The 27,382-nt window shown below is 37.9% G+C and overlaps 6 protein-coding genes across 8 annotated transcripts; 3 read left to right on the top strand and 3 right to left on the bottom strand.

The window, feature by feature from the left end:
• Positions 1 to 3,311, top strand: LOC116425691 (TBC1 domain family member 31). Of its 3 annotated transcripts, none has more exons than XM_031973726.2 (5): positions 1 to 414; positions 502 to 1,892; positions 1,971 to 2,440; positions 2,501 to 2,730; positions 2,795 to 3,311. In XM_031973726.2, exons 2-5 carry the CDS (start codon positions 510 to 512, stop codon positions 3,031 to 3,033), a joined length of 2,322 nt encoding a protein of 773 aa, XP_031829586.2. In that variant the 5' UTR covers positions 1 to 414; positions 502 to 509; the 3' UTR covers positions 3,034 to 3,311. The 3 variants fall into 3 exon arrangements, with proteins under 3 accessions (XP_031829586.2, XP_031829587.2, XP_031829585.2); XM_031973727.2 differs by having other exon boundaries at positions 509 to 1,892; XM_031973725.2 differs by having other exon boundaries at positions 1 to 1,892.
• Positions 3,111 to 4,337, bottom strand: Aprt (adenine phosphoribosyltransferase). Its single transcript, XM_031973729.2, has 4 exons — positions 4,056 to 4,337; positions 3,655 to 3,886; positions 3,495 to 3,573; positions 3,111 to 3,429 (listed from the first exon to the last, which is right to left on the bottom strand). The coding sequence occupies exons 1-4, from the start codon at positions 4,154 to 4,156 to the stop codon at positions 3,290 to 3,292; spliced, it is 552 nt and encodes a 183-aa protein (XP_031829589.1). The 5' UTR covers positions 4,157 to 4,337; the 3' UTR covers positions 3,111 to 3,289.
• On the bottom strand, positions 4,235 to 16,896 carry Lrt (Leucine-rich tendon-specific protein). The gene is made up of 6 exons (XM_031973745.2): positions 16,327 to 16,896; positions 8,791 to 9,145; positions 7,716 to 8,030; positions 7,105 to 7,437; positions 4,485 to 7,043; positions 4,235 to 4,380 (listed from the first exon to the last, which is right to left on the bottom strand). Exons 1-5 carry the CDS (start codon positions 16,440 to 16,442, stop codon positions 5,673 to 5,675), a joined length of 2,490 nt encoding a protein of 829 aa, XP_031829605.2. The 5' UTR covers positions 16,443 to 16,896; the 3' UTR covers positions 4,235 to 4,380; positions 4,485 to 5,672.
• On the top strand, positions 7,781 to 18,772 carry LOC116425699 (IQ and AAA domain-containing protein 1-like). Its single transcript, XM_031973746.2, has 9 exons — positions 7,781 to 9,849; positions 9,930 to 10,082; positions 10,681 to 10,814; positions 10,897 to 11,160; positions 11,668 to 11,969; positions 12,560 to 13,079; positions 13,420 to 13,772; positions 13,854 to 14,102; positions 14,795 to 18,772. The coding sequence occupies exons 1-9, from the start codon at positions 9,704 to 9,706 to the stop codon at positions 15,239 to 15,241; spliced, it is 2,568 nt and encodes an 855-aa protein (XP_031829606.2). The 5' UTR covers positions 7,781 to 9,703; the 3' UTR covers positions 15,242 to 18,772.
• A 1,211-nt stretch (positions 18,773 to 19,983) lies between these two features.
• On the bottom strand, positions 19,984 to 24,705 carry LOC116425689 (uncharacterized). Its single transcript, XM_031973721.2, has 8 exons — positions 24,540 to 24,705; positions 24,248 to 24,290; positions 23,919 to 24,049; positions 21,017 to 23,845; positions 20,781 to 20,944; positions 20,494 to 20,698; positions 20,298 to 20,420; positions 19,984 to 20,229 (listed from the first exon to the last, which is right to left on the bottom strand). Coding segments are annotated over exons 1-8 (3,630 nt in total). The 5' UTR covers positions 24,542 to 24,705; the 3' UTR covers positions 19,984 to 20,096.
• A 21-nt stretch (positions 24,706 to 24,726) lies between these two features.
• Positions 24,727 to 27,363, top strand: Herp (Homocysteine-induced endoplasmic reticulum protein). The gene is made up of 4 exons (XM_031973723.2): positions 24,727 to 25,238; positions 25,568 to 25,956; positions 26,033 to 26,413; positions 26,493 to 27,363. The coding sequence occupies exons 1-4, from the start codon at positions 25,104 to 25,106 to the stop codon at positions 26,776 to 26,778; spliced, it is 1,191 nt and encodes a 396-aa protein (XP_031829583.1). The 5' UTR covers positions 24,727 to 25,103; the 3' UTR covers positions 26,779 to 27,363.
• Positions 27,364 to 27,382: the final 19 nt, after the last annotated feature.

Genomic DNA, 27,382 nt, shown 5'->3' on the forward strand with positions numbered 1-27,382 from the left:
TTCTTTGACCACAGAATTCAAAATATCTAGACTCTATCACTCTCATTGGTTAATGACATAAGTACTGAAATACATGAAACTCAATACCCATATTTAAATAAAACTTTAATAAATAGAAACATATTATCTTTTCTTATTCTGCTTTCAATAAAATTTTCTTATTAAGGCAATGATAACAATTACATTTTCTTGAAAACTATACGATGAAAATGATACCAAAAAAAAGGAGCATTGCACGCATTGATATACGATTTAATGCTTAGTGTTTTTGAGGTAATTATCTAAAAAGTCTGAAACGCTATTAATTATTAAATATAATAGTATTTGTCATATTTCTTTTACAAACTGTTGACAAAAATAAAAAAATAAAGTTCGAATGAGATGTAAACAATATCACGTTTGACGTTCCAAAATGTAAATATAACCTATATATATATATACCGACTAAGTAATATACGATAAAATCACTCTAATGAAATTGGTTTGCTCGTTTTGTACAAGCTTATAGAATGTATAAAAAAAAGTGGCAAGATTTGAAGGAGATTGATAATGCTTTTATACTTGAACCAGAAACTATTCGCAGAACGCAATGTCCTGGTAGAGTCAACTTTGTACATATGGCATTTGATTGTCACGTGGAGTATCTTGTTGCAACAGATACAGCAGGATACTTATATTATATTGACTTAAATAATAGTCCAACTTATCAAAAATTGGGAAATGTTGGACAATCAACATTTGTGGCATTTAATCCTATAAATAAATTTGAAATATTAGTTGGCCTTACTACGGCTGACATAAAAATTATAAGGGTGGATGCGAATGTAACACAATTTTGTGTATTAACTGCTCACAAATTACCGCCTATGCATGTTTCATTTTACAAACAATATTGTCTAACTTGTTCACGGAAAGAAGTTGTAATATGGTGTTTACGATCTTGTAGTAAGGTTCAACAATTAAGAGTTAATACAAGGAATGTTGTAATAAGAAAGGCAAGTTTCTCAAACTTAGGGCACATTGTTATATTATACTACAATGATACTTTACAAGTATGGCACTTCAAACAGTTGGAAAATGATATTAAAATAGATGCAAAAACATTTGGTATTAGAAACATTAAAAACTTAATTTTTACACAAAATGGAAGAGCAATGATCATGAGTGGTGCACAGAATAAGATTATTATTCTAAGTACATGTGAGTGGAATTTACTCAAAACTTTGCTGCTGCCACATAACTTTATTGGAGTAAAACAAATGGCACTTGTACCATCACCTTTGGATGGTGGAGCAAACAATATACTGGCATGCATTTCGTCTAGTTGTAGTCTTCATTTTTTTGATCTGACTCGATCTTGTATTATTCAAACCCTGCACTGTAATAAACCTATAAAGAAAATTACAGTCTCTATAACTGGCAGGTATATAGCATTAATAGAACTAGAAGGTCATTTAAAACTAATAATGACTGAGAAACTATTCTCAGATAAATGTGAACCTGTAAAAAAGTTAAAAGAATCATGCAGACCAGTTGCACATGGTATACCTGATCACCTGCAATGTATCAAACAACTCATGAAACAAGAATTGCGTTTAGAAAGACTGATACCCATCTTAAAGGAATTTGGAGAGTACCCTGAAAAATACAGAGTTCCAATATGGTCAAATATTTTAAAGTTACCAGGTAATAAGAGCGCATATTGTGCTCTGGTTAACAAAGCAGCAAACGCACATTTTTCACCAGAGCTTCTAAAGGATTATCCACTAGCAAACAGAAGCAAACGGGCATTGTTGAAGACAATAGTGAACTGCTTAATACAATGGTCTCCTATATTGTCTCAGTGTGTATTTTTACCAAACCTTGTGTTCCCATTTCTTATGGTTTTTCAGGTAAAGCCATTTTTACAGTAGAGCAAATGATATTTTATATATATATTTCAGCTCATAATTTATTTATTATTATTACAGAAGGATCCGCTTCTTGGCTTTGAACTCATTATAAGTATACTATTAAATTATTGTCAAAAATGGTTTGAATATCATCCTTTACCACCTTTAAATGTGTTAGGTATGATAGAAAATATAATTTTACAAGCTGATCCATCTTTGCTAAACGTTTTTTGTGAAAGAGGTGTCACATCCAGTGAATATGCATGGCCACTTCTAAAAACTGCAATGAGTGAAGTTTTATCTGATTCCGAATGGCTGATTTTATGGGATCATTTAATCTCATATAAAAAACCATTACTTCTTTTAATGATTGTTGTTGCATATAGCATTTGTTCACGTGAAATTATAATTTCTTCGCTGCACTCTCCAGAAAGCTTTAAACGATACTATACCACTCAAGGTTATATCAGTGCAAAGGAATTACTTAAACTTGCTCAAACTCTTGATAAAGAGATACCATTACGAGTACATCCTAGTCGTTATCTCAGGTGAGAACAACTTCTTATTGTTTTGAATACTCTGAAAAAACTGCTTTTTTTTTCTTACAGAAATGAATTAATTACACTGCCTTCTAAAGGACCGTATCTGCCATTCATGTTACATGATTTTCCAAAATTTTTAACAGACGAAGTATCCGTTTTAGAGTTAGAAAAACTGAAAGAGAAGGAACGGACTGCACGAAAACATAATCGTAAAGCTATAGAAATCGCAGAACAAGACAGATTAAAACAGGAAACAAAATCATTTATGGAACAAATTCATCGGGCAAGACTTAATGGTAAACTCTCATGAGAAATGTAATTGTTTATCACAAGAAACTAAAATGATTTTGTACTTTTTAGAAGTAGAAAGATGCATTAATGAACAGTTGTCTAGTATAGATTGGACATTTAGAAGTGTACCGAACGCTAAATCAGAAATGCAATATGATTATAATATTCCAACATTGGATATAGGTATTTCAAGTGATGACGATGTTCTGGATTCCAGAAGTAAATCAAAACATTACGAACAACTGCAACAAGATATAGATAAATTAGAATACGAAGTACACAGCCTTTTAAATTCTTTAAGGTCGTAGAAATGAAGACTATAAAATATTTGACATTTTTTCTAAACCATGACATAATGTAAAAAACGGAACAAACAATCAATATATAAACGGTCTCAATTTGTATGATATATTTATGATTTGTAAATATGTATTATAAAAACTTTTTGTACAAATGATATACAATATTTCTCTATTTATATTTGTCTTTTTGCAGAAGCAAGGATAATATGTATAATGTATTCTTTTTACACCAGATTGTACTTTTTTCATTAACCTAAAAAGGCTAGTCATATTGAATAAACGAATGAACAGGTACATCGAGTTTCTCCCTTCCTTTTAATTTACTTAACTCAATTATCACTAAACATTCAACCACTTCAACTCCACCTGATCTTAATAATTCTATTGCACCGATCATAGTACCTGCAATAAAATATGTTGTAGCAAAAAATTATATTCTTCAAAATTAATCATCTTGTTAATCTTACCTCCTGTTGCCAGTAAGTCATCTACAACCAATACGCGCGTTCCTTTAGTTAGAAGTTTCTTCTGAATTTCAAGTGTAGCCTATAAAAAAGACGCCTATAAATAACAATATAAATGGAAAACTAAAAGGTTACGTTGGAAATTTAAATTATATGCACTGACCTCTCCATATTCAAGAGTAATATTCTGCTCTATAACTTCTCCTGGAAGTTTACCCTTTTTTCTAATTGGTAAAAAAGGCTTTCCCAATTCTAATGAGATTATAGGTCCAAGCAGGAAACCCCTCGAATCTAAACCTACAACCAAATCAACTTCAAGGAATAACACATGTTCCACTAATAAGTCTTTCATCGCTCTTAATGCAACTACATCGTTGAATATCCCAAATATATCTCTGAAAATAATTGGCTTCTTAACATATACTGACTTTACTGAATTTCCTGATTCTGTGCACCATATCGGAAACGAGAGGTTGGTTGTTTATAATTATTTAATAATTTAAATAATTTGTAATAAATGTAATTTAAGTAAGAAATACGACGAAAAATGAAAAAATTACTCACCGAAATATGACACCTGGTTTAGGGAAGTCAGGATAAGTTTTAATTGCATTTCGCAGTATTTCTAACTTTTGGTTTTTATCCATTCTTGGTGGCAAAGTCATACCAGTTTATGATAATAATTATTCTATATTCGATAAAAGGGAAACTAATTAATACCACTATTGTAAACTATTGGAACTGTTAAACAATTGAAATTCTGATTTCGAGAAGCACATGTACTTATTTACACAAGACTAAAAACAATGATACGATCATCATTTTGCGTTTATACCGCAATCCACTACGTAAGTCAAGATTTCCTGGTTTAGATAACTTGCTCAATTATCTAATCAAATAATGTGTAATTATGTTATTAAAGCTATAAATATACAATATATTATTTTAATTATATAAAATTAAAAAAATAAGAATTAAACAACAAAAATATACCAGAAATATGTTGGAAATAAAACTCATTGGACCACTTATACTCTTATGTACTCAAGCTTGAAACAACCACCATTATATAGTATTTTACATTGAAGTCTTTGACTATTTTTATACGCTACTATTTTTAACACTTAGCCAACCGAATGGGGAGATCTTCCATTTTTCACTTAGCAACATATTGCCTTTTATTCTGTTTATCTTTTCTTTTGTTCTTTAGTAAGTCTTGAAGTGGGATTATTTGCAATTCATCAAATACGGTTCTTGTTTTTACAAAACGAAGTTTTTAACCAAATTAATTGAATGAATTCAATTGGAGACAATAGAAAAGGTTGTACTTATAATTCTTTTTAGGCGGTTGCCTAAGTGTTAAAAGACTATGTACACAGTAATTCTAATATTAGTAATATAGTACAGTAAAAAATATTCATTAGGGCGGGTGTAACAATGAAGAACATTATTTAAAATATTTACAACTTTACGAACGTTTGTATATGTATAGAAAAATTTAATTTCTGGATGTGTTAGTAATAAAATTCTATCTTTATACACTAGATAAAATATTATAGATATAATTTCTTCACTGACGACTGATTGAAGCGTACTTTTCGTTGAATCTGACGCATGTAAACCTTTTTTGAAATTTCATCATTTGTAACCATTAATTTTACAGTTTTCATGCCTAGATGAAACATCATAATAAAATCAACACACGCGTCTGAAATATTAGTCGCATTAATTTCACCGTCTTAAATAAAATACATCGACAGTACCGATCGCAGAATAAACCGAGTTTAAACATTAACAAATTACCATAATAATCTGTTGCTTCTGTAAACCTTCTGCAAATTAATTCCATATAGAATGTACCTCGATTCAGTCAAATTCATTCCCACATTAGAATTCACTGATACTTATGATTCTATTTGGAATTATCAGCTTCGTGACTAGTAGCACATGGGGATGATCCCTCGCAATATAATCAAATATATCATTTACTCCTATCGAGACTATTACTTCATTATGAAAACTTTAAACAGTCAACAAAAAATAAGCTGTATTATTTACAAAGCTGTCGATGTCTTAATCAAAAACATGGAGGCCTCCTAATCATTCGAGTAAAAGTTTTCTCTATTTCTAGAGTTCATCCAACAGATAAAAAAATATGATGATCCGTATCATACAGGTGGATCAGACTTTTGTCGTGGCTAGTAACTTGATGTAATGCGCTTTATGAGTGATTTCAAACTCCTGGGCAGGTAAAAAGCATTGCGTCTGTATTCTAGGATGTCTCACGCGCTTCACGACGCTTCGTGCAAGCAATACCAACGCTATGAGAAGGGCACAGCCAGCCCCAATAATCACTAGAACTATTATTTCGGTATTCTGTTTGAATCCTTGCACCTCGACGCAGCGAAGTCGGTCCCGGTTGCTCCTGAAGTTCGCGATGACGTCTTCTTCGTTGACTTCGTCGAGGCTAGCGCAAACCTTGTAGCGACCAGGCAGTAGAACTTCCAGTGTTACAAATGTTAAACTACAATTCAGCATCTGTTTGTGCACTGCAGATTCAGCATCAAAGACAACGACAGACAATTTGCATTCGGGTAGATTTGACTTTTTTGGAGTGGACAAGCTGACATCGACATGAAGGAATCCCTGATCGGATACATTAACGTGCACTCCAGTTATTCTGGTGTCTGTAGATTCTACAACAGCAGTTTCTTGATCCTTTTGCAAGTCACGTTTCGTTTCTTCGAGAGGAAGTACATCACTGCAACCCAAACCCCAAGATACTTCATCGTAGCTGCCTGGTACGAGAATTACCACACAGTAACGGTATTTGTGGCCTGGTTGTAAGTTCAAAGAAGCCGGTATAGCCACTGGTAATAAACAAGGATCCCTCATCATCCGCGAATCGCAGTGAAGAGAACTGGAGACGGTCTGGACCTCGCTGGTACCTATTGTTTCATAGACTATCAGGCTGTCACATGTGTAACGTTCATTGCACATCTCCACATGCCAAAGAAGGTTCACACCAGTTGATTTATCGTAGTTGAACTCTTTTAACGTTAATTGAGTTCCGGTGGGAGGTTCTCTGGTAGTTATAGGTGGCGTTGGTTCACCGCACAGGAGACTACCAGGAGAAACTTGCGTGAGGATACCGTTCTCCAGAGCTGGCGGTGTAGCGCAGACCGCGGAGGACTTATCTTCTTCGTTTAAACTCGAATTACTTAACCAATTAGCGAATTCTAAAAGTGTACAATCGCAATTCAGAGGATTGTCAGCTAGGGACAGTTTTTTTAATCGCAACTTGGATGTCGGTACATCGCTGGCCACCATAGTAATGTCGTTGTCATCTAATCGAAGGTCTTGCAGGCTTTTCAGAGGGACTACCAAGTCGGCGGTTAAAGATCTGAGAAAGTTATGAGTTAAGTCTAGGGTCGTCAGTTTTTCCAAGTGAGCTAAAGATGCGCTGGATACCGCGACTATGCGATTATTTGCCAGATCAAGTCTGGTCAGAGTGGACAAGTATTTAAAGGAATGGTCTTCCAGTACATCGATCTGAAATCAAACACAGCTCTTTTAGTATCGGTACGATAAAAACAATTATTCTTACCAATACCTGATTGTGACTTAGACTGAGGTAAGTGAGGTTTCTCAGTCCTATCAATGCTCCTTGCTGAATATTTATCAGCTCGTTTTCCGACACGGTTAGGAATCGTAATCGTGGCATCTGAGGAAGAAGGTTCGGGCCCATTGGGCCCAGTAACAAGTTGTTCGACAAATCGAGTTCCTCCAGGATTTTCAAGCCCCTGAGAGCCGACAGAGCCGAGACGCTCAAACGATTCCCTCGCATCCTCAAAGAGCGCAGCCAGGGTAGAGAGACGAAAGCTTGCGGCGACAATTGCGATAATAAATTGTCGCACAGGTCTAAGTATGTCAGGTTCGACATGCCCTGGAAAGTGCAAGCATGAGTTAGCGGACATGAATGATAACGACCAGTAATGTTGCCTCGGGGTCGGTCCAACTCGGCGCGATATTTCAACGGTGAAGACAAACAATTACAGCGATGTTTGTTGTTGTCAAGAAGATAATTATGGCCGCCATTTCCGTGGGTGTCGAATTATTAATTACTACACGGTCCATTAAGCCGACCATTCATTCGATGCTTCACGTTTCATAGTTGTAAAATCGATTCCGTTCAATGACTCGCATAGCGGATAGGAAGATTACCTTAAACGAATCGGCTTCCAGGGTCTTCAGTTTGTTCTGAGATAAATCCAGTCGTTCTAGTCCAACTAGGTGAGACAGGGCCACCGTGGGCACAGTGTCTAAGAGATTATTAGGAAGTCCAAGAGCTTGAAGAGGTCTTGCCAACGCTGTGAACGCATTCTCGTGGACGCGCCTCAGCTCTCCGGTGGAAACGACGAGTCCGTGGAGCGCTACATCTTCGAGGAAGCGTGCTGGCAACAGGGAGATGCCTGCCACAGTCACATCGAGAAGCGAAATGGTTCCTGGACGACTGGATCTCAGGTGTTTGCTGATAGTCTACAATAAAATGGAACCGTCTGGATCAGTCTGTCTTATCCGAGGGTAAATGGAAATTGTCCTAATCCGAGATGGATTCGTGATAGTCTTACACAAACATCATATCCCATAGTAGTTTCCAGTGTCAACGGGTCGTTAACAGTCTCTGTTACTCCCAAGATTAATTAGTCATACCGGATTGCATAACGGGGATCACTCGATTCGCGGAGGTATCGTAAGACAGGATATTCGTCGAAGTAATTGGTAACGGGACATTCAACGCAAAGGAACAAGCGTGCACGAGAGAGGAGAAAAACGGGCTCCGCACAATGGTCTCTCGGATAATACGTACGACTTGTATTTCATCGGCGGTCTATACGCCCACGCCCGCCTGGCGGGTAGCTAAAAAACCACTGACCTCGATAGCATGGCAAAATAATAAGAATCTAAGACAAGCTCACGCATTTTTGCAAGAAAATTTATCGGCGATCAATGGCGATTGGAATCTTCTTAGAAATGTATCTCCGGGGACTACAGAGGTCTTCTTACACACCATGAAATCTAGATACAGTTACAAGCGATTCGTGTCACTTGAAATTCTCGTGAACGTTATCAGAGCCTAGAGGAAGCAAGTCGAATGATTCACAGCGAACGATCATCGTCCTTGTTTCGCTGTACACCCTGTACGATCCAGAGGCGGCCGTTAATTTCATTTAAAGGAGTCCGGGAGTCACCGTGCGCATACATTCAGAACGAAGTGTTCGCCACGGGTGAAAATTACCTGGAGCGTTGTTCTATCGCCGGTGCATCGCAACGTGTGTGGAAAGTCGCAGGAACACTCGACGCCCGCTTTTGTAATATTTGGACACTCCCAAACGCTGTCGGGCGATGGCGAAGTCGCGTGGGACGCATCCTTAACATTCTCCCCGGCCGGGCTTTTTACAACGTTTGACGAATTATTCGCGGGTACCAGCTCGGTTTCGTTCATGTCGGGGACCGTCGTGATCGTCGGGGCGCCGGTGGTGATCAAGCCGGACGTTGTCTCATCCTCCGTTCGATTCTCCTGCGTTGCGTCCATGCACGACGCTAGCGTTGTCAGCAGTAATATCAGCGAACATCGTGACATCCACAGCATCCTAAAATACAATTGCCTGTTTATTCGTTCGAGAATTCACAGGAACAACTAATCCGTTCCCTACCGTGATTCGTAATTTTGAATTTTTATAAATAATTACCGAGGAAAACTGAAAGGAATCGCTTACAGACTTTTCTCGGTAGCTAAATTCACTTCGCATCAGCGAGATCCTTAACACGTACGCTACCAGCGTCACATATTTGTGATGGCCGTAATCCAATGTTTTACAGAATGAAAATGAAATGAATCTTATAGATATTGTTATTAGAAATTATAAACTACGACATATTATATTTAGGAACTCAATCACTCGTTTCAGTGTCATTTTTCTAGTATTTTGTTTAGATTTATTGGATTGAAGAAAATATAATTGAGGAAACCGTCACCGAAACAAGCGCCGGTAGCGAACGCGTTAAGCATCTACGTAAATCTTCTTTCTTCTTTCGCGACCAATGTAAACTGAACACTACCGCCCGTCGTCTTACCGCCATCCATCCCGATTAACCCAATTTTCGGCCATATAACCATCTCAAAATTCATCCGTTACTATTCGAAATCGATGTCGCACAATTACTACAACGAATTATGGCTGATCACGAGGAACGATTTGGACAAGTTGTTGAAGCTCGATCGGAAAGTACAGGAACAGGGTCGAACGACGAGACGGGTGGAAGGTTTAAACCTATTACTGTCTACGTATCTAAGGTGCGACTTGTAATCGAAACAGGCGGAGAATTTTCGGCGATCGAAGGCCACGAATTAATGAAGTCGATCCGGCTTTGCAGATATCGGAACCTGGTGAAGAGACTGATAATCTGCCACGATCAAATGGTGCAAACGCAGAAACGGGACTTGATCAAACGAGTTCTGGACTGCGCTGTCGGTCGAATGCTCGACTATAAGAAGCGGATCGTCGATCTGGACTCCTCGGACTACCAGTACAGCTAAGAACAAAGAGTCCCTTCGAGTCTTAACGCTTTACCTGCCGGCAGCGTTCGATTCATTGTAGAAAGGAGTCGTTTCAAAATATTCGACGCGCACGGAGAGCTTGCAATGCGATCAATATGTGAACAGTAACATAATTAACACGTTGAATGTCATATGGATCACCGGTGACCCAACCAAATCGAATTACTAAAGTTCACTCGATTAAAAGATGATTATTTGAAAACATGTCTATATTATAAATAATGCTAGCTAATGTGGTGACATATGAACTTACAATAATAACAATGGAATTCAATCAAATGATTTAATATTACATTTTTTCCATTTCGAGTATTTTGCTCTATGAAATCATGCGGCGTTCAACGTGTTAATACAATGTTCGATCATTCGATAAGCTTCAGCTCCAACAAATTTCAATTGACCTAGCGGTATCGTTGTAAACGGTAAAGTGTTAAGCGACTTAACATCCGGTCCTCGTGATCCTCAGCGTTCGCGAAAATAGAGAAAATCCGAGTCTTCGAGCGAACTCTCTTGATATTCGAACCGCGGCGAGTCTAACTTACGACAATCGAATTGAAACCTGTTCAGGTGGCCCGATGACTTCATGAAGCAGCTAAAATACACGCCCGATGACGCGGAGATCACGGTGTCCGCGTGCGGCAAAGACGTGGTCCAGCGGCGCAGGAAACGCATCGAGGAGCTGATGGAGAACGCTCGCAAATGCAAATCGCTGTTTTACGAACTTACAAAAAGCTAAATACGTAAACGTTTCAATACGTCTGAAAGTAATTTGATTTTTCGCAGCGCCGGAGAGGGAGCAAGAAGAACAAACGTCGGTCGCTGAAGCCGCGAGTGTCGTCGTGTCACAAGAAAGCACGCCGAGACTTCGCAGACGAAGGGTGAAGGAAGAGAGCGCGGCCAGCGTCGTACCGTCGATCCTCCAGGTGTCACCGGAAGTAATAGCGGCTCGGGAAGCGCAGCTCGCCGCGGAGGAGGCCACGAAGAAAGCGATTCTGCTTATACAATCTCACGAGAGGGCGAGGATTGCGAGGATCGCCGCAACCGAGCGTCAGTTTCAGTTACAATAGAGACCTTCTTGGAAATTTAACGCTAAATCTACCGGACCAGTCAAATTGACCCATTTCAGAATGTTTGTTTTCCAAGTACTTACTTAACACTAGAACTACCAGATGAGTCGAAATAACTCATTCCTCATTTATTCTTTCATAATAATTGCAAGCATGTAAATGCTTCTTCAAGAAATGATTAAAATAGTCGACTTATTAATATACAGATTTAAATATAACTTAACTGACATCTTAATCAACGCACTTCTATGATTTCTATAAATGAATGTTTAAAAATCAGTTCACCTGCTTGGTAGTTCTAGTGTTAAATTACGAGGACACTTTTTTTGTACTATTATAGAAACAAGAATGAGAGTATTGATTTGATTTTTCATAGAAATTAGAAATTAGTCGCTCCAAATTGCTCGGTAGTTCTAGTGTTAAGACTTACTATAACTAACAGATCCGTGGTCTACTAACGAACGTGCAATTCCGATTCATATCACAGTGGAGCGGATGAACGTTTACAGAAGAAAAGTAGAGATCGGAGAGATCGTTCCGAAAATGTACTCGAAAGCCACGTACGAGATAGCAGCTAGAACGATACAGAGAGCCTGGCGAAATTACATGAAAAAGAGGATCCGGAAAAAGAGAATGGATCGGCTAGAACAATTGATTGGGATGTCGATACCTAGCTGGAAGTCTGATCATGTTCTAGCGAAGGACAGGGAGAATTTTCAGCGGAAACTGGATATGATGCAGGTGTACGCTGATCGTGTTGAGAGGGTGACCGAGGATCATCGGACCAAAGTAATCGTCCCCTGAATCATCGCTTGATAGCAACTTGTATTATACTATCACTCGTTATAAGTAAAAATATAATTAACACTAGAACTACCAAATCAGTGAAAACGACTCATTCCTAATTTCTTCTTGCAATTCCAAAGTATTGGAAAAGCACAGATGATTCTCTGAGAAATTGCTAAGTAAATTGATTTCATAGTACGTAAATTACTACTATTATATCTATAATAACTGCACAGTACTATATTTTTGTTATAAAAGTGTAAAGAGAGTTTGTTCGACTGCTCGGTAGTTCCAGTGTTAACACGTTGACTGCCACGGTGGTCACCGGTGACCGGAGCTTAAAAATTGCTTAAATACAATTACAATAAGAAAACTGATGTCGAATGAAAATACTTAGTAACACAAACAGCTAGATGATAGTGTAACACGTATACTGTACCAAGTAATTAATAATTATTTCTAACACCATTTGCCTTTGTTACGAAAGACTATGTATCGTTTCACGAAACGTTCGAAATTCTCATGGCAGTCAACGTGTTAAGTAAACAAGAGGGTTTCTACGACGAAATACAATCTCGTTCTTTCTTCACGAGTTGTGGAAGATCAGAGGTCCAGGTTTGATGGAGGACATCACGGACGAGATTCGCGAATGGTTTATCGTTTGGTACAACACCGTGGGCCATTTCGACGCGTATCCCGCGGCCAATTTGGGCGGCAGCGTGTTAATCGCCACTGGGCAAACTCTAACTCCCGAGGAGTTCTTAGCTCAAAAGGGCTCGAAGAAACCCGAGGCAGCGGAAGAGAGGAAGAAGGAGGAGAAGAGCGGCGCGAAGAGAAGGCGAGAGCCGTGGATGCGTGAAACGAAGGCGTTCACCCTTCTCGACGCGGCGAATCGAGATTTCATCGGGAACTGGAGCTTCCGTAACGATTCGAGTGACTCACAGGAAAAGATATACGAAGATCTGATCAAGAACAAACTGTGTCACCAGCTGCAGCTAGAGATGCGAGCGATAGTCGACGAGCTGATGAGGCTCGAGCTGAAGAAACTGAACCAGGCGTTGAAGAGGGATTACAAAGCTGACGATAAAGACATCGAGATACCGAAGTCGAGGGGTGAGCCGGCTAATTTGATCTCCTGCGTTTAGAACTAACGAGGCGTTCACTCGAGGCAGCCCGATGTCTCGTTAAGATTATAATACCGGACGAGAGTATAATTCCGCGATAGAAAAACCACGTATAAGGTTTTAATTAAGAAGTAATTGCTCGCTAACTAACGCGATCATTAGCATACATCAAGCAGGTCCTTTTACTCGGCGGTAGTGGGCGTAATAGAATAGTCTCCCGCGATTATCTGTAGCTGATTGTTTTAACGAGCCGCAAAATACACGAACCAGCGTGCCCCGTTCTTTAAGATATAATTCAATCATGTTGCAATCATTCTGCTCGAGGCAAGACGATGGAAAGAAGAGAGCGCGAAGGAAGAAGGGGAAGAAGGATAAATCGGCGAAGACCACTGTGACGGATAGCTTCAATGAATTGGTCCGAGCGAATATTATCGAGAACTATCCCGCAACTTCTCTAAAAGACTGGGTGGGAGACCTTTCGTACCAGAATTACGAGGCAGCTCTGGAGTATCGGGACTACAGGCATCATTTGGGTGAAATCAAGCAAGCGGTAATGGAGAATTGCATTCTTCCGTTGAGCTCCAAAGAGATCCACGAAATTGCGCCGTTGGTGCGATCGGTTTGCATCTGCGGGTTACCTCGGCACGGGAAGAGCTTCTTGGTGAACGCAATTTGCACTGAGGTTTGCGTGTTCGCCGCACGTAATTCGTTTTTGTAATTATTAACGTTCGCTTGATACTCGGATCGTATTGTTTCGGAGCAGGTTGGGGCGTTGTTAATTAACATGACGCCGACGGTTCTGGTGGGCAAGTACGAAGGGCGGAAGAACGAGCGGAAGCTGATCGACATGATCTCGAAAGTGGCCCGCGAGCACGCTCCCTCGGTGATCTTCGTCGACAATGCCGAGAAGCCTTGGGCGAAGAAAGTGCCTGCGGAGGAGAGATTCATTAAACCGAAACGATTCGCGAAGTATTACCCGAAATTCGTGAAGAGCATCAAGCGGGGCGATCAGGTGATTCATTAAAGAATTCCGTGAACGTTCAAGGCCTCGATCATCATGCGAGCTGCCGCGGTTAATTGATCGACGCGGCATCGGGGCACGATCGATTGTATTTCGTGAAACCTTTCTTTTTTTCTTTCACGAAGGGAACGCGCGGTCCTTCGATCCGGGAAAAGCAGCTCGTGTTGCAATTGATCGGCGTTGCAGTGCCTCTCCTAAAGTGGCGAGGAATGTTAAAGTTGGTGATCTGGTAGCGCGCCCACCTCATGAAATTCTCGATATTCCTGTTTCGACTCTTTCTCCGATATGAATGAACCGCCTCAATAAGCCGGGTCGGGACCCCCTCCCCGCGGCCCGCATCTTTCTCTTTCCCAAACGTCTCGATCGTTCGGTGCCTGGACATCAATGAAACACCTCCTACCGAACGACCGGTACGTAGGTGGTAGCGAGTTAACGTAGGATTTAGAGTGTCGATGATTCCGCGCGGATACGGGCAGCCATTGGCGTAGAGATACCAACGAACGGAATTAATATTAATCGTTGTTTGGCAATTACATAGCGAACCGACGAACGACGCGTCGCGATGCGGGGAACGGGTCGGTATTATACGAGTGTTCCCCTTTTTTGCGCGGCCGCCAATGCTGTCGAAAGAATATAACCGACGGTGAAACGCGTTCAATAAGTCCGCACGTGATACTTTACAGATCCTATTTCTCACGACCTCCTCGGAGCCATATAAAGCAACCAGACCCTTCATCAGGGTCCACGACAAGTTCATAATGATTCCTCTCACGGACTACAACACGCTGTACATGTTTTACAAAGATCTGCTGATGAAGTACCACGGTGTCGACCGCGGCATCGACGTCTCCAGCCTGGCGAAGATGTCCGAGGGCATTCCATTGGACTTCATAAGACAGGCGGTGGAGAATGTCCTGAACGTTGCCCGGAGAATCACCCTGAAGTTCAAGCCGCTGACCCCGCAGGAAATCATGAAAGAGGTGGCGAAGTACGAGCCTCCCGCGAAGAAGACGTTGAACCAGTTGACGAAATTCGAGTCGCGAACCCCGTTAGGGAGGAAAAGAGCGAGGCTGCTGATGGCTGAGAAGGCGGAACGCGAACGGACCGAGCAAAAGAAAACGAAGAAATAATACAGTGGAAACGCGCTGCCCACCCTTTTCCCGCGAGAGACCGTTCCAATGGTTTTGTGTCCAGCGAGTTCCGTTCACCGAAAGCGAGGGAATGGATATGACGGAAACTTGTCAGCTAAAACGTGGGACGTAAACGCATTGAGAGACAAGGCTGCAACGCTTTTAACGAGACCGTTTCCCCGCAGGAAAATATTACGTGCGCACGGTGCATGCCTGCTTGCTCGCGCGCGCTCGCGAGTTTCTTCGCGTCACCTGTTGAGCAACCGAGAAAAATCAGGGTATCGAATAAATTCGAAGGGAAGCGGAACGAGTGGGAACGAGTGCGTGTCGAAGACTGCGACCTTTCTGGGAGAGAGACGTCCGTGGAAGAAGCACGGTCATCGATTGAGCGATTCCTTCTTTCTTTCGTATCGTGATTCTCCAACGTCCGCGTGCGTCCGGACGTGAAACTGGTTTTCGTCTTCGTAGGATGCTAAAAACGATCGTCGAAAAAGAGGAGGCAGATGCAGCGAGGAACAACAGCGAAAAAACTTAACACGCTTAGATAGATTTCGAGCGCTGATTCCGCTTGAATACTCGACTTCAAAAATTTCAGCGTCGCTTCTGAATAATTTATAGGGAAGACTGCGTACCTTCGGAGAGCATTCCAACGAATTGTGACTACGAGATCTGGAATAAAGTCGAGAGAATGAAAGCTATCGTATGAATGGCTAACGCGTTGCATTCATTACTAACCAGCGTTGTGGGTGCTACGATCTAGGTGAGACAACCCACTGGAATCGGGCGGTTTTTATGTACGTTCTGCTGAATGTATGCAAGAATACTTTCCTCCAAGCAAATTATTATACACTATAATACGAAACGGTTAACCGGTACTCGATTGGATTTGATAAAAATCCACGTAGATACTATGATCCTGATCGTTCAAACGATATAAGACTTCAGAATAACGCGATCGAGCCTCAAGAAATATTATGTCTAAACGAAAAGATTTCAAACAACCAACTGCAGTAGCACGATACTCGAAAGGTATCATTCCTTCATCGTGAGAATGTTTCAAAATGCGTTTCTGGGCGCACACGTACCTACAGCAATGTGTGTCCCTGTAGTCCGGGTGTTTGTAGCCCCTACGGCTTCTCTTCACGCGCGGCACACGTACACGCGGTATATCGTAGCACTCACGCAGGCGCGGCACGGGCATTCACGCATCCAACCCACGTTGGCTGTTGCGCGCGGGCAACGCTCGAGAGGACCAATCGCACGCTCGCCAAACCGAGAGAGCTGTCACTCGGCCATAGGCGCGGAAGCTTGAACTTCTAAGCTGTTAGACGAGAGCCGGTGGATTCGACTGTGGACCAGTGGTCAGAAACGGTAACACCGATGCCAGTGACGCGTTCGCCGAGTGCATCTTCCAGTTGGTCCGGTGTCTATCGACCGGTGAAATTCAACGCGTCTCCTCTGTCAGCACTTGCGCTTCGACGTTACCCTCGGATCTATTTCACCGTGACGATTTTTGTAAACGCGACTGGGAACGACCGTACGACGACGTGATGCTAGCTGATACTGTGCACGAGGCACGCGGTGGGCACTCGTGCCGAGAAAACGTCGCCTCCGCCGTGTCCACACGGTGGGGACTCCGCCGGTGCGTCCGTCTCTCTGTGTCTCTCGGTTTCCACATAGCATAGCCATGTATGGAACACGGGACGACGTTCTCTCTCCCGGCCCTTACGCCCACTTGAACCGCTGCCGCTCTTGCTCCCGCTGCCAGCCGCCTCGTTCTCATAGTCCCGGAGCAGGTATCGTCGGGGCGACGTCACCGTTACAGGTTGCCTGACGCGGGCTCGGCGACGTCGCCCCGTCAACCCCTGTCCACGAACAGAGATTCTTCGAGCAAACGTTAAACGGCTCGCACTGCGGTGCTTTCGAATTCAACGCACTCCACGTGAAAAACGCTACTGACAGCTTAACCCTTTGCAGTCGGAAGATGACTCTCACTCACCACCTGATTTCATACAGTAAAACTATAAAATTTGATATTTAATATTACACCTTGTATAACGCATCAATTTGAGAAATATTGAAATCAAATAGCTTTGTTCCTCAATGTATGTATCATTTCTCTTCGAGTTAGTTTCACGAAATATCGTATTTATGCGATCAGGAATTATTGAAAGTATTTCTAGAGAAAAACTTCCAAGTGCAAAGGGTTAATACGCTTCATGCCGTGAAAGTACTTTCGGGTACCACTTTCAATTGAAATGATATAAATGAAGCATGCTTCGACTCTTTACGGATTTACGTCTTGATAGCTTCTGAAATAATTATATCTATTCCGCGTGTTACTCGAATGATTCTGAAACAAATATCTAAGGTAAGGATGACAGTAAAAAATGAAAATTATTCCGAACTTAAAGGGTTAAATACGTATCGTGAATGCTGATTCAGAGTTTAAAATTAATTCAGAGTATTCTATGTGTTAAATCCTCGAAGTTCGACGAATTTAATGGAGTTGAAAGTTACTTGGAAATGTTGAACGTTGAGGATTCAGGTTGAACTTTATGTGCACTGTTGAATTAGTCCACAATGGTGAGGGAACTTGTAAGTTGAAAACCATTAAGTTTGGTGGAAGGAATAGGAGAGACGGTGGCCTGGAAATGTGCAACGTTTGATTAAAAACAGTTATTGAATTTGGAAGTTCAGAGGTGATGGTAATTTTTACACAAAAAGAAAAGAACACTATTTCTCGTTCTTTGTTACTCTGCATAACCGTTTCACAAGAGATCTCTGAACATGGTCGGGCTTCGTTCGTGTACACAAGGGCGTTCTGGAAGACGGAGAAAAGCTGAGAACGAGAGAGAAAGAAAGAGAGGCTCCGAAGGCCTTCGGGATCTTCATGAAACGCTTTTTGATACTGGAAATCGGTCTGTCGCCGTTACGAAATCACGTAAAACCGGGCCTTTACGCCCACGCGAGTACGACTGGCATAGCTACAGCGAAAGAAAGTTTAACTTCTTTAACGAGTTGAATGTTTACTACGCGTCCAGTTGAAAGTAGGACTGGACAGTATATGCTGATAATACCTGTTTGACTTTGCTGTGATTTATTAATGAAAAAAGGAATTTTTCATCGTATGAAAAGATACGTATTAATTCAGACAGATCGCAGTGGCTTGTGCTACAAGTTGTCACGAGTAACACCTGAGATGACGTGATATTAATTATGTAAATTGACTTAGACTGCAGTAAATTGAAAGAAATAGTAAACGAAAGAAAAATATGTTCATGATGCAATTTTATACGACCTGAAAATTTTTTTTCCTTAGACATATGATACTAGCAAAAATAATAATAAATTCCCTACAGCTATCTCTTCCGAAGACAATACTTGGTCAATGTAAACGACATCACATGGTCAGTCGATGCATTTTTTCTCTTCATGCGTCAGCAATGTCTTCGTTGTAACTACCGGAAGTTTCGTAGATTTCAGACCTCCGCGTGAGTTTTGTCCAATGATTTACGCTGTTACACAACTTCGAAAATATCTGAAAACTATAATAGCATTTTGGAAAAAAGGAAAGAATAGATTATCGTCGAAGAAGAAATTAATTTTTATAGCTGTTTTAATCGAAGTTGAAGAATGTTACTGTTGAGTGGAGGATGACGCGATTCCAGAAGCCATTGAACCAAAGACGGAGGCTCGCTTCAACTGAAACAAAAGTAATTTTTGTACGACGAGAAAGGCCAAGGAGAAGTGACTCCCCGTGGTCCCAGTGACAGCTTGATCGAGAGGTTCATTGTATACAAATTTGCCGGGAATTTAGTTCGTAAATTCGCGGTTTATGTAACGGCTTAAACAGTGGCCGAAGATGATGTCTGCATCAATCGAACGTACCCCTAGTACTTGTTTCAAATCCTTGCGATATTTCGACCCGTTCCTTAATATGATTCAAAATATTTCGAATTGAAGGAAATCCTTTATTCGCATCCGTTACCTTTCTTTTTATTTATAGCTATATGTAAAATTTGTATTATGTACTAACTCATCCTGACCCTAAAAAGCTGAAGGTTTAAAAATGAATGTACTTAGATATTCATTGTCGAATCTACTTTATATAATATTTTAACATTTGTAATATTCGAAGGAAATATTTGTCTATGTAATTACCAAAGGATAATCTCAAAGAACAAAGCAGAAACTGATATGGTTCTGCGAATGGTGGCGATTGTTCACACGATACTATCGAAAGGGCCGCAAATGCTTGCACAAAAAGCTGCTTCGACTGAACCGGCTACCGGTTAGCTAGTTGATCGACCTTTACTCGTAACTTCAAGCCAGCATGCCTTTACGAGCAAATATTTAAAAGGTGAAGAACACTTGTGATTCTTAAACTAATCTGTAAGGACATATCTCTATTGTAAGATGACTGGGGCCGGAGTTATACGAACGTTGAAATGACGGGCGTTGCACCGCTGCAACATGTTCCCTCCACGATCTTCATTGCAACAAAAACAAATGAACATGTCCAAATTTACCATGGAGTCCTACAAACTCAACAGATATTCATACTTTTGGCTTTTGTTCTTAATTCTTTCAATTGGTCTTTATGTTACTTGCTAACTAGGTACCAGAATACTTTCTCTAATTGCCTAAAAAATTCAAAATACGTGTTTTTTTTTAGTACGTCCACTAAAAATTCAAAAACATTACATTTTGTCAAAAAAATGTAAAACATTTTATTATACAGTTTAACTGCAAGAGCATATGATAGTAGACAAATATGGTACAATTGATATGTTTCTTTAGAACGAGTATTTACAGTATTATATTATTGCATTTTTAATAATTGTGAAAGACATTAAAATGGAAGTTTAGTCGTACTTGCAGATTCTTCCATCAAGTATACATAATCTCTTACATCACTCATGTACCTCCTTAGAAACTTATGATCCCTCTTTATGTTTATTATTAATTTCTTGATTTCTTCCTCTCTGTAAATATAATAATGTTACAGTAAAAAGATGTTTAATATAGCTTACAATATAGCGAGTAAACCGACCTCACAGAGCCTAATAAACAATGTATGAAAATGTCTTGAGGTTCAATCTTTTCAAATGGTTTGATAATCATTGTTATTCTCAATATAATGTCCATCCTTTTGGTATAGGAATCAAAAGATATTCTAAAATAAAAGAATGGATATGTATCGCATCTAATGTAAAATATGTTAATACAAAATTTTTTTTATTTATTACCTATCCCGAGTGATTTCCATCAAACTTAAATCTTCTAAACGTTTCAACTCGAACATGAAGTCCATGGCTAGCTTAACTTCTTTTGAAATATAATCCAGCATCGATAGGATGGTTTCAGAAGTGTTATAAAGACTCATTACTTTGTTAACATCTAACTTTTCTAAAATTATTCTATGAACCATACTTATTAAATCATCCGCATCATCTGGTAAAATATTTTTAATTTAATATTGTTATCTATTTCTTAAAAGATGTTATTTATTGGAGTGATTCTACTATGATCTCACCTGCAAGGCGAGAAATTATCTTAATATCTTTAATAAATTGACTATCCTTGATATCGCAATCATCGCTTAAAAATATTATTGCCAATAGTGAGGAAGATATAAATCCTATTACGAACATTTTCCTCTCAATATTTTCATGGTATACTTCCCAAATAATTTCATCACTGAAAAAAGGATACAAAAATAATTATATTTTTTTTCTTATGTACCTACTCCAATGTTTTAATGTAACATACCTTTGAGCACAAACCCGCAATTCTTTTATCAATGAAGAAAACGGATCTAATTCAATTGTAATATCCTTCTCTACAAGAGAAAGCTGTATTTCTGAACTTTCCTTTACTACTTCTTTCATTGAATTTAATACATTTTCATCATTAGGCACTTTTATTTTATTATCAGATAGATGATCATTTTGAGAATGAACTTCAAGAATTTCTTCACAGGTATCACTTCTATTCAAAGGGACGGGTTCCATGGATTGATTCTCTCTATTAGAATTACTCTGTATATTCATATATCGAGGAACACTCACAATATTATACACAGAATTTCTTTCGTTATCACCTATTGTTGACGAAGAACTATTTAAATCTTGAATTTCCATATTAATATCATCTACCACTGATAATTGCAATTGTTCAACTTCACAAGTCCGTGTTTGATTATTTAATTCGGATTTTGAATTGATTGATTGATCATCTAAAGGTGGAGATTCATTGAAGCATTTTCTAGACTCATCTATGCCTTCTTCTAATACTACTTCTTGACTAAATTTTGGAGTTTCTTCACAATCAGTTACTCTAGATGTCTCAACACTTTTTAAAAGTGAACAGTCTTCTTTGTCTGTATTAATTTCCTGATTGTAATTAGTATTTGCAGATACACCTTCATCTGACAAATCATCTAAACAAATAAATGATGGTGGTTTAATCGACTCCAATTCCTCTAAAGATTGATTGAAGAATGAACCTCTATTTTCTAATAAAAATTGGTCAGAGCAATTATCTTTCGCTTCTGTATCATTATTGGTTGCTGGATTTTTACTACATTCTTTAAGACTGTTTATAAAAGAATTATCACTACTTAATGGTTTTATGATGTATGTTCTTCTAGGATGTGATACAATATCTTTTAAGTCATTGTGCTGCAAGCATTCATTTTCGTTTGTATGTGATGTTACAGTGTGCAAAGACTTATTTGATACTGAGTTAAACATAGCACAAGCTGCTTCTGCATTATTTTCATTTAAAGCTGAAGCATAAGTATCTTGTTCAACATGCAAGGCTGCATTAGTAGTAATATTTACTACATCCTGAGTTTTCTTGGTAAGTTTTTTATTAAGGCTGTCTTCCTCCGAATTATTTAGTGTATAGAGCATTTTATCTGGAGATTCACTGCACAGCAACATAGCACAAGCTGCTTCTGCATTATTTTCATTTAAAGCTGAAGTAATATTTACTACATCCTGAGTTTTCTTGGTAAGTTTTTCATTGTGGTTGTCTTCCTCCGAATTATTTATTGTACAATCCATTTTATCTGGAGATTCACTTGAGTTTAAGGAAGGAGGAACTACTAAAGCAGTTATATCTCTTAAGACATTATCAGGTACACTAGTTTGATTCAAAGAATTTGTAGAAAAAGACCTATTTTCAACATGTTTAGGTGATATTGTTTGTTTGATTACTGAAGTAGCCACAGTAGAATTTTCTTTTTGAAGTATTCTTTGTAATGGTAGTACAGCTTCAGTCAGTTCCATAATGGATGGTTCAGTAATTGTTGCTTCTTCTTTACAAGTATCCATCTTATTTGCAGATGATATAGTAGCTGTAATTGTCATTGAATTATTGTGAAATATCCTAGTTCTGTCTGATTCTAAATTCAAGTTAGCTGAATGCATTTTAATTACTGTTGATATGGCTGTAGTAAATTCCATTTCTTGATCATTATGCAGTACAGTTTTATCAAAATTTAGTAATTTCTTATAAGGATTTATACACTTCGAATTTTCTAAATTATTTCCCATTACAGAATAGGTATTAACTGCTTTAGTCATTTCCATACTGTTTTCATCCATGCGTGTAATATCATCTTTAGTTTGTGGAATTGTTTTTATCAATGATAATGTGTCATCTACTTTATCTTGTTGCATAAGACCTGTGTGAGTGTTCATTTCTATAGCTTCTGTCATTTCCATTGATACTTCCTGAGAAACATCAATTCCTTTATCAATTCCATAATAGTCTTCTTGCAAATTGTATGGTCTAGTTGGTACTACTGTAGTCATTTCCATTGAAATATCATTATATTTTTGAGTTGTGTTAAGGTTGAGATTTACAATATCTTGCTGAGAAGGTTTAACAGACTCTAAATACCGAATTGAAGTTGGAACTACCTGAGTTAATTCTAGCGAAGTATTCTGAAGTGACATTTCTATTTTATCTCTTTCAATACAATTTATATTAGAATAAATTTTATTACTAATCATTTCTGTAAACTCCATATGTGTATTTAAAATAGAAGTAGTATTCATTTTAACACAATTAAGATTATTTGCATCTGATTCTTGACAACTTACAACCTTTTTAAATACATTTACATTTGGATCCTCGTACACAGTGAAGCTCTTAGACATACAACGTTCACTATTCAATGGTACATCAGTTAAAAGTACAGAGTCATTTGCTTCTTCCACTTCATCATGAAATATAATAGAAGATGCGTTTGGTAATAGTTCTTTCTTAGTTGATGGATTACATGCAAGTTCTGTACATTCTACTAAGCTTTCATAAGGTGCTTCATAATCTGCTACAGTTAGATCTTTTTGTATTACTTCATTGGATGCTAAGCATGCACTACTTTCCTTGACTATGTAATTATCAACAATTTCAGAATGAGTATTCACAAAATCGTTAATAATGTCTGCCTCTTCTATTTCTTTATGCACACTTTCAACATTACATGGTTCTTTGTCAGAAGAGAATGTTACTTTAATATTACTTAAATCATGTTCTTCGTACGTACTGTCCCATACAGTCCCTTGTTCCAAGGAATTACAGAATTCTCTGCACAATGAATCACATTATTACATTTTTGAATTCTACAGAACAAAATATGCATACAAAAAGCTAAACTCACTTCACATGTTTTTTCTCTGCAAAGCTGACACGTCTTTTAAGTTTTATTGTAGTTGCTGGACTACTCTCATTAGACGAACTATTGAAATTTAAATTCTGTAGTGGTTGTCGTGGTTTCGGAGGCTTAAGTATCTATGTACATCATAGGAATAATAGTAATATTAGCTGTAGTTGCAAACAAGTAGATAAAGCCAATTGTTAAGTTTAAGCACAATGAATAAATGATTTATTTTGTTAATAAAAACTTTTATTGCAATGTATATGAAGCAAAACCAAACATTTATGTTAACCAATGTGAATTATATATTTTAAATATTTTAATATACTTACAGAAGACCGCCTTGACCTACTTCTAGTTCTTCTAGTGGGAACCCTATAAAATAGACACAAAATGGTACCAGAGTATCATTTAATTTCCTCAGAATTTAAGTTTTATTTGTAAATAGTATTAACACGTTATTGCAACTCATCATAATTTAAGACTTAGCAGTTCTATATCAGATTTCTAATATCCCTTAATATTTTTTTATTTAATATTTTCACCGTAACTTTGAGGAAAAACTGTATGGAAATGCGTTGAGATGCAATTCTTAATATTAAAAACAAAGGAAGATATACTTACATTTCATTATACCTGATGCATTCAATTCAAATTCAAACGGAATTTGGAAGGCGTCGTCTCGTCAACAAACTTTACCAACCAGTATTCGCGCCTGACTATCTATATATACTGGGTAATTTTCATGAATGTCAGAAACTATTATTGCGATAGCAGCCAAACTGGTACATATCGAACCGAAGAAAACATACTTGAAAACCGGGTTTTATCGAACCATAAATAAATCGTAATCTACAACCAATGATAAGTCGCCAAATATGTGATTTCATTTAGTGACGCTTATAAAAATATATCAACGATTAAATACTTGTTCATATTTTCCCATAGTCGTGCTATACTATCGTTCAATCTGTTAGTATTCGGTGTTTAAATAAATAAATAAATATACAGTGCTGCTAGTGTAAATCAGCAGGCCAATCTAATAAATAAAAGAACGTATTGTATACATTTTCGAAGCCACAGTAGTATCAATTTGCCTCGGTAGCATCGTTAATTAACACTGTCTAAGTAAGTGACAGTGGAAGGCCAGCTGATTGTGGGAAATTGCAAAGGTTGAATTTAACAATAATGGAAGGCGTTGCTGTGAAACTAATAATAAAAACACCCAATCAGCAAATTAAAGACCAAGTTGTTAAATGTGATATCGGATGGACCATTGGTCGATTAAAAGAATATTTATCCGAAGTTTATCCTAGCAAACCAGTGAGTTCATTTACTTGTGCTAGTAAATTTATTCGTGTGAAATTTTGTGAAAGTTCCTCTTGATTGTCAGTGAAAGCGAAATGTACGTTTATCGTCGCTAATCAAGAAAAACTTTAGTATCTCCAACTTCATTTGTTTTTGATAGTCTCAGATGAAAACGTTCGCAACTCCTTATCATTTTTATGATAACACTAATTTTTTCCATGAAATTTCATGAGATTTTGTTTTGTTGTTGATAAAGTAATATTCTGCTTGTTTACATCATGCATATCTCTATCTTGTATTACTTACGTCTTATTTACATGATTATAATTGATTTATATTCATAGGAAAGAGCAAGTCAAAAGCTTATATATTCAGGACAGTTATTGAACGATTCTACGTTATTGAAAGATGTTTTAAGAGAATGTGATGGACAAGAAGATCAAGCTTACACTGTTCATTTAGTTTGCACTTCACAAAAAACATCTACACAAAAAGTAATGTCAGAGCAAATGAAAGAAAGTCCAAGTGCGGCTGTAAGAAATACAGCAGAACACACAAGATTAAATAATGCAAATAATATGCAAAATGTGGGTCAAAATATTAATAATCCTACTGTGCAACATACTCCTACACAATTGTATTCTACCCAGCAATATTTCGATCCAAGGAATAGTCAACAAATGGCATGGATGCAACAGGCGTACACACATTATTTTACCCAGTACATGCAACTGTAAATAAATTTGTATTATTATTTGTTTATTGAATATCAATACTATATAATAATAAAACATTATGTTTTGTTATAGCATGGCGGCACAAGGAATCCCACTACAAACTAGCATTCCATATGTACAACAAATGAATGTTAATACCAATGATAGTGTTCAAAATTCATATGGAAATAATATCAGCAATAATAATAACAACAACAATAACATTATCAACAACAACAACAATAATAATAATAATAACAATAACGTAGGTGATGAACAGCAACAACCTGCTGCACAAGATGCTGATATTAATGGTGGAAACAATGGTGCTGGAGAGGATGGTGCATTTAATATAGATTGGCTAGATTTTTCTTATACCCTGTCCAGAATAATTGTTCTTTTCAGTATTTTATATTTTTACTCATCTCCTCTAAGATTCCTTATTGTTACATTTCTTGGCTTTGCGATGTACCTGTAAGTTCATAAATTTATAATTTACATAAATGAAGTGCATAAGTTAAGGAGAAATACTAATAGACCTAATACTTTGCAGATATCAAGGTGGTTTCTTCCGAGTGCAACCTCTTCCTTTACCTGAGAATAATAATGGTAGAGTAGATAGAGTAGACAATAATAATCAAGTGTTACAAAATGAAGCTATGGGTCCTCAGCCTGTAGCGCAGCAACAAAATGGTCAAGTACCAACGGCACAAGCAGAAGCTAGAACAAACGCGAACGAAGAACACGAAGAAGAAAGACCTGGGGCACTTGCTTTGACTTGGACATTTTTCAGTACATTTTTTGCATCTCTTATACCAGATCAACCAAATGTTATATAATTTTTCGAGTGTTAATCGTTTGCACTCGTTTTTGTTGTAAAGTTAATTTTCTTGTTGAAACAGTTTTTAAAATGTAACACTGAACCCATGGAGGTGGTCTCTTTATAGCATAAAAATTTGATAAATATTAAGAATGAAGTCAACATCATTAGATATTCTAAAAATGATTTTTATAGACCATCACTTTGAGAAAGTTTTATGGAATTTTCAACATAAGGCTCTTGTATACAGTAATACATATAATAATAAGTATACATATTATACATATGCTTAAAATAAATGACATTTTTATAGATATTTCGATTGGTATATGCAAACGTTTAAGTATGATATTAAATCATTGAGACTACCCCAAGGTTTACTCATAAAATGAACAATCAATGATTATTCTGTAGTAGGTAACTTTAGCTTCAATTTAATAAGAAATTACTAATAATCATCCCAAAGTATTTAGGATTTGTTGTATAATAAAATTTCTGTTTTTGTAGTTACATAAAGATACAACGACAAAAAATATATACTGTGTATATAAATAAATTATTGTAGAGCTTGTAAGGTACTGATAAATATAAAAATCAAAAAGGATGGTAGTAAAATTTAAAGT

Source organism: Nomia melanderi, chromosome 14, assembly GCF_051020985.1.
Source record: "Nomia melanderi isolate GNS246 chromosome 14, iyNomMela1, whole genome shotgun sequence".
NCBI lineage: Eukaryota > Metazoa > Arthropoda > Insecta > Hymenoptera > Halictidae > Nomia > Nomia melanderi.